The 11,301-nt window shown below is 50.6% G+C and overlaps 1 protein-coding gene across 3 annotated transcripts; it reads right to left on the reverse strand.

Annotated features, from left to right (window-relative positions):
* Positions 1-202: 202 nt before the first annotated feature.
* Positions 203-11,047, reverse strand: Armcx4 (armadillo repeat containing X-linked 4). 3 transcript variants are annotated; one of them, XM_077106999.1, is made up of 6 exons: positions 10,967-11,047; positions 10,411-10,477; positions 9,614-9,693; positions 9,176-9,259; positions 8,569-8,624; positions 203-8,245 (listed from the first exon to the last, which is right to left on the reverse strand). In XM_077106999.1, the coding sequence occupies exon 6, from the start codon at positions 8,109-8,111 to the stop codon at positions 504-506; it is 7,608 nt and encodes a 2,535-aa protein (XP_076963114.1). In that variant the 5' UTR covers positions 8,112-8,245; positions 8,569-8,624; positions 9,176-9,259; positions 9,614-9,693; positions 10,411-10,477; positions 10,967-11,047; the 3' UTR covers positions 203-503. The 3 variants fall into 3 exon arrangements, with proteins under 3 accessions (XP_076963114.1, XP_076963113.1, XP_076963115.1); XM_077106998.1 differs by having other exon boundaries at positions 8,569-8,660; XM_077107000.1 differs by lacking the exon at positions 10,411-10,477 and having other exon boundaries at positions 8,569-8,660; positions 10,967-11,023.
* Between the last annotated feature and the right edge of the window lie 254 nt (positions 11,048-11,301).

Below are 11,301 nucleotides of genomic sequence, written 5' to 3' on the forward strand. Positions count from 1 at the left end.
CTGAGCACTGGTGGATTCAGCAGTTTCTGCTGTCTCTAAGCACTGATGGGGATGCATCTGGCTGTGACTGGATGGTCTGGTTTTGTTAATATATTTTTGTTTCCATATACCTTGTCTCTTCAAACAGATCATAAACTCAAGGAAAATGACAATGTCTTTTTTCTGCTGCTTAAAACACACAACTTTATTGATGACATAAAAATAAAGTCTCAAATGTATAAACATAAGTCCACACAAAGGACCAAAGATTACCTTACTTATGAAGAATCAGCTCAGTTTCTGCTCATGAAGCATACTAAAAATATCTCAATCCAGACAAGATAAAAATCAACACATGTATTTTCAGTACAAGTTTGGATTCATTTGGTGCTCATAAAATGGCCCATCTATAGACCATCATAGATAACATCAGTTTTGAAGTTATAACACAACTTACAATGTGCATCACTTCCAGGCTACAAAACCAAAATATTACTTGAATGTGTGTAGGAACATATATCCAATTAGAGTTTGCTTATTAATAGCTCAACTTTTTCCTTCACCTCTGGGTCACTGCATTCTGCTGCTAAGGCTCGAAGTTTTTTGGCACAGGCTTTAGGTCGTTGGAATAGGAAATAAAGAGAATTTTTACTGAATTTGTCCTGGGTAAATGTTTTTGATCTTCTTTTAAAATGGTAATTTATATTCTCAAATAGTGAAAGAGCATTAAGAATATTCTCTTTTGTCTCTTTCTTGCTAAAAATATTAATCAGTGTTGTTGGTGCATTGGCAATGAGCAAGTCTTTTGTCATAGATGGATTTTTAGAGAAATTCACAAGCATTCCCAAAACATGATCTTTAGTTTCTCCACTTCCCACAGTTAACAAACGAAGAAATTCTGAAATATAATTTGTAACCATATGCTGATATTCACTAGTAATAGTCAGGTGCCTTATCAATCTTAGTCCAGCCAGCTGCACATTTGAGTTCAAGGGATAGGTAACAGTATCTTCACAAACTTGGTTTAAGTATGTTTTAACCTTTCTATGGTTTTCGGCAGCCACTGAGATGTTATTCAGTGCATTTAAAGCCTTCTGCCTAACACTAGGGTAGGGATTACTCAGCAAGCCTTCAATAACTGAGATTCCCCCAACATTACGAACAATTTCATGGGAATAAGGATAATCAGCACTGTTATATAGGGCATTAGTGGCTATTTCATGAACAGAAGGATCTTCAGTCATCTCAATCATGCAAATGAGTTTTTCAAGATCTCGTGGATCCATATTAGCTTCACGTTTACAGCGGCAGGACCAGGGCCGCATTTTCTCCCCAGACTTGCCATTCTTTCTATACTCATCTTCACCTAGAAAGCCCTCATTTTGTTGAGTAAACTTAGTTTCCGACCAGATCATGGCTCCATCCCATGGCCCCATTCCCGCCCCAGGGACCATGGATGGATATATACCTCTTGACTCAGCGGACTTTTTGCCTTTAGCATTAGGTGCAGATTTGTCTTCATTTTTGTTTTCATTACCAGTACAGAACCAAGTCCTTAGATCAAATCCATCAGCAGCCTCAAATTTATTGTCAATGCTGGCCTTATCCCCAGCTCCAGACTCAAAATTAACATCTTTTCCACTCTTGGATGTGAACTCACTACTGCTCTCACTCTCAGCCCAAAACAGGGACCTTAAACTGATCTCCTCAATATCAGGGCTGGATGCTCTACTTAGCTCATCCTCATCTACATCCCTAGACCAAGTCCAAGATGGTATGCCAGCTTCTTCCTCAGCCCCAAACCTAGACCCTTTGGTTGTTGCATCTTCATCCCAGGGCCAAGACCCCAATCTGGCTTCAGCCCCAGCCTCAGCTCCAGCCACTGCCCCACCCTCAGCCCCAGAAACTGCCCCAGCCTCAGCTCCAGCCACTGCCCCGGCCTCAGCTCCAACCTCAGCTCCAGACTCAGCCCAGGCCTCAGCTCCAACCTCAGCTCCAGACTCAGCCCAGGCCTCGGCTCCAACCTCAGCTCCAGGCTCAGCCCAGGCCTCAGCCCCAACATCAACCCCAGCCCCAACCTCAACCCAAGCCCCAACCCTGGCCTCAGCCCAGGCCTCAGCCCTAGCCTCAGCTCCAACCCCAGCCTCAGTCCAGGCCTCAGCCCCAGTCTCAGCCCTGGCCTCAACCCCAGCCTCAGCCCCAGTCTCAGTGCCAATCTCAGCCCCAGCCTCAGTCCGAGTCTCAGCTCCCGTCTCAAATCCAGCCTCTGCCCAGGTCTCAGCCCCGGTCTCAGATCCAGCCTCAGTTCCGGCCTCAGCTCCGGTCTCAGATCCAGCCACAGTCCAGGCCTCAGCTCCAGTCTCAGTTCCGGCCACAGCCCAGGTATCAGCCCCGGTCTCAGTTCTGGCCTCAGCCCCAGACTCAGTTCTGGCCTCAGCACTGGCCTCAGCCCCAGCCTCAGCCCTGGCCTCAGCCCAGGACTCAGCCCTGGTCTCAGCCTCAGCCTTAGTCTTGGTCTCAGCCCAGGTTTCAGCCACTGCCTCAGTTCTGGCTTCAGCCCCAGCCTCAGTTCCAGTCTGAGCCCCAGCCTCAGTTCCGGCATCAGCCCTGGCCTCAGCCCCAGCCTCAGCCCTGGCCTCAGCCCCAGCCTCAGTCCCGGCCTCAGTCCCGGCCTCAGCCCTGGCCTCAGCCCTGGCCTCAGCTGTGGCCTCAGTCCTGGCCTCAGTCCCAGCCTCCGCTCCAGCTTCAACCCTGGTTTCAGCCCCAGCCTCTGATCTGGCCTCAGCTCCAGCCTCAGTTCTGGCCTCAGCACCAGCCTCAGCCCCTACACAGGAACCTACATAAGCTGCCTCCTCAGATCTGATCCAGGACCCAATACTGGCCTTGTTCTCATCCACCAACTCAGAATTATTGATAATCTCTTCCCCAGTTCTTGATGTGGATTCAACACTTGACTCATGCTTACAATCAGACCTGGCCACAATAACAGCCTCTTCCCCTGTCCAACACCAAGAACCTATAAAGGCCTCACTCCCAGGCCCAAACCAGAATCCTTCATTGGCCTCTACCTCAGCACTAACCAAGAATCTTCCACTGGCCTGGTCCTCAGACTTAGCCCAAGACCCTCCACTGGCTTGGTCCTCAGAGCCCAGCCTAGAGCCTCCACTAGCCTCATTCCCAGGCTTAGACACAGCCCAGGATTCTCCACTGGTCTGATCCCCAGCACCAGCCCAAGAAGCTCCTCCACTAGCCTGATCCTCAAATCCAGATTTAGAGCAGACAACAGTCTGATCCCCAGGCCCAATCCATGACCCTCCACTGACCTGACTCACGGTGGCAGCCCAGGATCCACCACTGGACTGGTCTGTGGGACCTGATATAGACCCTCCAATTACATGGCCACTAGCTCCAACCCAGGAACCTCCTCCATTAGACTGATCCTGAGACCCTGGTCTGGATCCTCCACCAGTCTGATCTCCAGTACCAGCCCAGAATCCTCCTCCAATGGCCTGATTCTCAAATCCAGGTTTGGTACAACTACCAGCCTGATCCCCAGCCATAGCCCAGGACATTCCACTGACCTGACTCCCAGTGCCAGCCCAGGACACAACACTAGACTGGTTCATGGGCCCTGGTCTGGACACTCCAACATCTTGACCACCAGCCACAACCCAAGACCCTGTTACATTGGTCTGACTCCCAGTGTAAGTACAGAACCATCCACTGGTCTGGTCCCCAGTACCAACCCAGGAATTTCCACTGGACTGACCTCCAGACCCCAGGCTAGATCCTCCACCAGGCTGGTCCCCAGAATTAGCCCAGCATCCTGCTGCATTGGTCTGGTCCTCAAATACAGGATTTGCCCCACCAGCAGCCAGGTCCCTAACCCCAACCTGGGACTCTCCACTGGTCTGGTCCACAGCCCCAACCAAGAACCCTCCACTGATTTGATTCCCTGAATCTGCCCAGGATCTTCCACTGGACTGATCCTCAGACCCTGACTTGGACCCTCCACCAGCCTGGGCAATAGCCCCAGCCCAAGAACCATCATCACTGGCCTGATTCTCAAAACTAGGCTTAGATCCACCACCAGACTGATCACTAGTTCCAGTCCAGGACCCTCCAATGGCCAGGTTCCTAGTGCCAGCCCAAGACCCACCACTGGACTGATCTGCGGGCCCTGGTGTAGATCCTCCACCAGCCTGGTCCCCAGTGCCAACCCAAGATGCACCACTTGGGTCTACAGGCCCAAGCCTGGGCCCTCCACTGGCTTGATCTGCAGTATCAGCCCAAGACCTTCCACTGGACTGGTCCTCAGGTCCCAACCTGGACTCTCCACTGGCCTGGACAATAGCCCCAGTCCAGGACCCTTTTTCACTGGCCTGATCTTCAAATCTAGGCTTGGACTCACCACTGGACTGATCACCAGTCCCAGCCCAGGACCCTCCAGTGGCCTGGTCCATGGCCCCAGTCCAGTAACCAATACTAACTATGTTTCCAGCTCCAGCCCAAGACACCGCACTAGCCTGATTATCAGCCACAGTCCAGGACCCTCCAGTAGCCTGGTCCACAACCCAGGAAACACCAGTGGCCTGGCCTGCAGGCCAAGACCCCTCACTGACCTGACCAACAACCCAGGGCCCTCCAATGGCCTGATTCCCAGAGACAACCCAAGACCCCCCACTGGTCTGGTTCTCAGCCCCAGTCCAGGACCCTCCAAAGGCCTTGTTCTGAGCCTCTACCCAGGAACCACCACTGGCCTTGTCCACAGCCCAGGACCCCTCACTAGCCTGACCCCCAGCCCAGACTCCTCCACTGGCCTGATCCCCAGCTCCTACCCAAGATGCAACAGCAACCTCATTCTCAGCCCTAGCTCCAGCCCCAGCCCAGGACTTAATGCTGGTCTCATCACAGGCCACAGCCCAGGAACTCACAACACCAGCCTTATCACTAGCCCCACTCCAGGACCCAATACTGGCTTCATTCTCATCATCAGCCCAGGACACACTATTTTCCCAGTCTCCATCCATGGCCTGAAACCTAAATTTGATCCACCGCTCAGCAGCAATCCAATCCTCTACACCAATTCCATTCCAGTAGTAGTCATGAATATTAGGCTGAGCCCTTCTGCAAGCCTGAGAGTCTATCCCACCTTCACTCTCAGATGTGGGCACAGCCTCAGACTCAGGCTTTGCATAGACTTCATCTTTTGCTATGGTTTCTGCTTCAGAATTGGACACAGCTTTTTCCCTTGCACCAAGCAAGGCCTCATCTTGGGAACTGGCCACAGTTTGGGGCTGAGCAGAGCTCTTTATACTTGTCCTGGCCCCTGCTTTAGTCACAGTATTGGAATTGCCCCTGACCTTATTCCTGGCACCAAGCAAGGCCTCATTTTGGGAGCTGGCCATAGCCTGGGGCTGGGAAGACCCCGTTGTACTTGCCCCAGTTGCTGTCTTAGGCACAGCACTAGAATGGCCCCTGACTTTATTCCTGGCACCAAGCAAATTCTCACCCTGGGAATTAGACACAGCCTGGGGCTGGGCAGAGCCTGTTGTATCTGCCCCAGTCTCTGCCTTAGGAATAGCATTGGGATTGCCCCTGACCTTATTCCTGGCACCAAGCAGGTTCTCACTCTGGGAACTGGCCACAGCCTGGGACTGGGCAGAGTCTCTTGAATTTGCCCCAGCCTCTGTCTTAGGCACAACATTGGAATTGCCCCTGATCTTATTCTTGGCACCAGATAAGGCCTCACCCTGGGAACTGGCCACAGCCTTGGGATGGGCAGAGCCCATTGTACCTGCCCCAGCCTCTGGCTTAGACATAGCAGTGGGATTGCCCTTGACCTTAGTCCTGGTACCAGTCAAGCATTCACCCTGTGAATTGGACACAGCCTGGGGATAGGCAGAACTCACCCCAGCCTCTGCCTTAGGCACAGCATTGGAATTACCCTTAACCTTATTCTTGGCACCAGGCAAGGCCTCATTCTGGGAATTGGCTACATTTGGGGGCTGGGCAGAGCACACTGTATCTTGCCTGACCCCTACCTTAGGCACAGCATTGCGGTTGCCCCTGACCTTATTCTTGGTACTAGGCAAGGTCTCACCCTGGGAATTGGCCACAACCTGGGGCTGAGCAGACCCTGTTGCACCTGCCCCAGCCTCTATCTTAGGCACAGCATTGGTATTGCCCTTTACCTTATTCCTGATACCAGGCAAGGCCTCATTCTGGGAAGTGGTCACAGCCTGGGACTGGGAAGAGCCCATTGTACCTTCCACAGTTCCTGCCTTAGGCACAGTGTTGGAGTTGCCTTTGACCCTATTCTTGGCACCAGGTAGGGTCTCACCTTGGAAATTTGCCACAGCTTGGGGCTGACCACAGGTCCTCTGGTCTGCCTTAGACCCTGCTCTGGAAATGGCATTAGAATCACTACTACCATCAACCCTGGAATCATGCAAGGCCTCAGCTTGGGTCTTGATCCCAGCCTGAGGCTGTACACAGGTTTTCATGTCTGTCCCAACCCCTGCTTTACATTTGGCTTTGGCTTTGCCCCTTGTCTTACCTCTAGTAATAGGTAAGGTTTCACCCTGGCTCTGGGCAGTAGCCTCAGCTCCTTCCTTAGACATGATATTGGCATTGCCCTTAGCCTTGATTCTTCCATCAGGCAAGACATCACCCTGGACATTGGCCACAGGCTGAATCTGGGTACAAGACAACATGTCCATCCCAGCCCCCGCCTTAGCCATGACATTGGGATCGCTTCTGGTCTTATCCCTGGTATCAGTCAAGGCTTCAACCTGTGAATAGGTCCTCGTGTTTGTTCTGGCCGCTGCTTTAGCCATGGCATTGGGATTGGCTCTACCCTTAACTTTGGCATCAGGTATGGCCTCAACCTGAGCACTGGATACAGCTTGTACCTGAGCAGTAGCCCTCATGTCAGCTCCAGTCATTGCCTTAGATATGACATTGGAATTTCCCCTGCCATCAACCCTGGCACCAGATGTTGCTTCAGCCTGTTTTTTGGCCATAGTCTGAGACTGTATTATACAAGCTTTCATATCTGCCTCTATCTCTGTTTTACACATGGCATTGTCATCACCCCTGTCAATAACCTTTGCCCCAGGCATGGCTTCAGCCTGTGTCTGGGTTGCAATTTGGGGCTGGAAAGAAGCCTTTGTGTCTACCCCAGAGCCTGCCTTACACAGGATTTTAAGATTACCCTTGTCCTTATCCCCACCACCAGGCATGTCATCATCTTGGACCTTGGCCACAGCCTGAGACTGTGCACAGAACTTCATGTCCACTCCAGCCTCTGCCCTGGACGTGCCATTGAGATTTTCCTTAGCATCAACTGTGGGATCAGGCCTAGCCTCAGAATGAGTTTTAACCACACTCACAGTCTCTTCCAGGGTTCTTGTCTTGGTTTCAGCCACAATTCCAGCCTTGTTCATGGTCCCAATCTTGACTACTTCCTTGGTCACTGCCAAGACCTCACTCTGTGTCACCATTACTTTGTTAATCTCTGTCTCTTTTTCAGCCAATGTATGAGCTTCAGCTTTGGTCTGGGTCATTGTTTCTTTCTTGGCCTCTGACCTGGCAACCGCTGCCCAAGCTTTAGCCTTCGTCTGGGTCACTGCCTCTTTCTTCACTAGTCCCCCAGCCTCAGCATCAGTTTGGGTCACTGCCTCTTTCATGGCCACTTCCCTAGCTTTGGCATTGGCCTCAGTCAGAGTCACTACCTCTGTCATGATCAGTGTTCCAACCACTGATTTGGCCTCAAATTCAGTCTCTGTCTCTGCCTCAGCCATTGCCTTGGACTGAGAGTTGGCTTTGGGTCTGGATATAGCAGTGACCTGGACCTCTGCTTCAGCCCCAAGCCCACCTCCTGCTCCAGTTTCTGCTCCAGTCATAGCCTTGGGTCTAGTCTCAGTCTCTGCCCCAGCCAAGGCTTCACTCGTGGCCAAGGTCTGGTTCTGTACCCCAACCACAGTCTCCATCTTGACTTTGGACCCATTTCTGGCAAGTCTCCTCTCATTCTGAGCTCTTCCCTTGGTTAATCTGTAAATGTAGTAGCAGGTGCCAGCCCAAATCACCAGTCCTGCAGTTGCCCAGCCCACTTCCTGAATGCGGCCCATGTAATAACCCCTGCTGAAGGCACGAACAAGATACAGGGGGGCTCACTCGGGCTGAGGAAAGAACGTGATAGGTCTGGATGTAGGCCTGTGATGGTGCTGGTCTTCAGCCACTACAGTTGCCACTGGTGGTAGACCTAGAAATGAAGGAAGGAAATAAACTAAAATTTCTCTTCCAATTCTATTGTATCATTCAGCTGGATATAGAGAGGAACAGGAAAAGGCAGAAATTATGTGTTTGGTGGGAGAAGAGGATAATTAGCAAACTTTCCATCCCTCATTTCACCCTCTTCCCACCTTCCACAATGCCCAACAATTTTCCCCTGAGGTACTTCCATATACCAGGAAGGATGATGGGAAGGTTGATGATGAATGGGAGAAACTGAGAAGCCTCCAGACTTTAACTTTTACTAGACCTACTCTGGTCACAGTTCCCACAGGTCCCCACTTCCATACCAACCTGTACTGATCCAAAGAATTCCCCTCCTCTTTCCTTTTCTTTCTTGGTGATACGCCCTAAAGTAGATACATAAATTCATGAGATCTTTGGACCTAAAGACAAACAGAGAGACACAGGGAGTGACATACAGGAATAGAGAGTTTGTTTTTTGGGGGAGGTTTATTTGTTTGTTTGTTTTGTTACCAGGGATTGAACCCAGGAGCACTTAACCACTGACTCACATCCCTAGACCTTTTTATATAGATTTCTTTTTTTTTATTTTGATACAGGGTCTTGCTAAATTGCTGAGGCTGGCTTTGAACTTGCAATCCTCCTGAGCTTCTGGGATTACAGGCATGTGCCACCATGCCTGGCAAGAGTTTGTTCTTAATGGGACAAGAAAAATCAACTCCCTCAGATCACTTCACTCCCCCCAGGGGTTGTCACACTCTTTTCCCTGTACCAGAATTAAGGTGAGGGTTCAAGGTTAATGGCAGAGGTGAGTAAAGATAACTGAGAAAGGGAGAGATTAAGGATCCTCTAGACCAGACACTGGTCCTTATTGGATGCACACTGGTCTCCACTAACCCATTCTAGAAGTTGACCCAGCCAATCCTCATCTTCTTACCAGTCTATACTGATTGGAGACAATTTTCTTCTTGTTTCTTTGTTTCCAGTTATCTCAAGCCCTGTAGCAGATGTGCAGATAGATCTATAGATAAGTGAACACATAGGAGATAATGAAGACTAAGTGCTTGGTAGAAAAGACAGGCATTTTAATTCCTGACCACAATGCTTGCCTTTAAGAGCCCATGTCTAGTTTACCAAGGTGTCTTATCTTGTGTTCCCCTACTCAAGTCTTCTTAGTCACACCATAGCCACCCTCACCCCAATATTCTTACTGTTTCCTGCACTAAAATCAATAGGGCATATGCTATCACTGTAGAAAGCTGGCAGAGCGTAGAAGAGTCAGAAAGACCCTCCAATGAGACTCTCTCAAGTCTCAAAAACCTGCTCAGCCCACCCTCTCTTGTCATCCCCATGCACTGCCCACATTCACACTAACCTCCATAGTTATGGGCTAGTCTCTTTCTCTTTCTCTTGTTTCCAGTGGTAAATACGCCTACTGCAAGCCTATGAGAAGACCTAGGAACAGAGACAAAAAAGGAGGGTGAATGTTGAATGTTTGTGACATCCTAACATCTAACATATGGGTTGTTATGTCTGCCTTTCTGAGACACAGCCATTTCCCAGCAGGCAGAACCTAGGGCTTTCCTAGCATTGTAATGCACAGAGTATAAAAGGGAGACAAGTAAAGAAAAAAGGGGAAAAGATAGAAGCAACTTATTTTAAAACCACCTGTAGCATTCTAGGGACACCCCAAAAAGTCCTCCATTTCCTTCACCAAGATAGTCAGGAAGGCAGAGGTATCTGTAAAACTGCAGTATGATGGAAGAGATGCAGGGCCCCAGGCCCCATGGCTATAGAACCACAGCCTACTGCCTTCTGCTTCCCCTAAAACCATTTTGAGGAGTCTCCAGCAGAAGATACAGGTGTGGGGGAGGGCTTTTGCTTCTGCAAAATCATTATCTTTTCCCCCAAAGACTATCTCAAAAAAAATAGTAATGTTCTTTGATAAAATTCATATTTTTTGACATTAACTGAAGTACAAATTAAAGCATCTGTAGAAAAGTTCGCTGTCTTTATTGGTCTTCAATTCAAAATATAAGTTAAAAGTCCCAAGCTTGGTAAAGAAACACAATTTAGGGAAAGTTGCCTACATCCCAATCAGATAGCAGCGCCTAAATGCTTGTCATGGAATTCATATAGAACTTCACAAACGGTGCCCGTGCTCACACTAACCTCCATAGATCCTGTGCAGTTTTCTCCTCTCCTTCCCTCGCCTCACCACAAACAGTGCCACACCGAACTATTGTCAGAAAGAGAAGCAATGAGTGCTTAGAACAGCACACAGGCCACAGACCCCAGTACTCGCCTTTCCGGATTCTGGAACACGATTATCAAACGTCCCTCCCCTCGCTCAGACACCACCCCTACCAATCCAGCCGTCCAGTCACTAAGGCCCACCATTTTCTTTACAAACGCCACCGTGGCGCGTCCCTTCCTCTGAGATGATCAGGAAGCCTGCGGGCATGTGCGGTCAGTGATTAGAATTAGAAAGGATGGATATCTCGTTCTGTATTTCCCTCTTGAGACACTCTCCCCACCAGCCACCCTGTCAAAGCTCATGGTTCCCCTGAACAGATTTAGATGGGGGTAAGGGCACTCGGGAAAATCAGAGGCAGAGGCTCCTTGAACTTGAGCCAGCACAGACACCTCTTTGGCCGGTCCCTGCACCGCAGACGGTTCGGCAAGCTGCTGCTGGCCTGGCGGCGGCGCGCGGCCCAAAAACCCTTACCTGCTCGGCTTTCCCCGGGCCTGATGCTAGCCCGCCATGCGCAGGGCAGCGGGGAGCTGGTAGCCAGACGAGAGTGACGACTGCACCCTGGGCTGCGTCGCTCTGCAGCTCCGGGTCACGTGAGGGCCGCGCGTCATCGCTGGCTCTCCTCCCCACAGACCCCCACCCGCCGGCAGGCAGTCAACAAGACCCCCTTCCTCAAGCACAGACAACCCCCACCTCCGGTCTCTGCGCGGCGCCTCTGTGCGAACAACCCTGTCACTCATCTCTGTCCTCTCCAATCTGAGAGCCCACAAGTGGCATCACCGCCTTGCGGTTGGAGTTTACCGGTCTCT

The sequence above is a fragment of the Callospermophilus lateralis genome, chromosome X (assembly GCF_048772815.1).
Source record: "Callospermophilus lateralis isolate mCalLat2 chromosome X, mCalLat2.hap1, whole genome shotgun sequence".
Lineage (NCBI taxonomy): Eukaryota > Metazoa > Chordata > Mammalia > Rodentia > Sciuridae > Callospermophilus > Callospermophilus lateralis.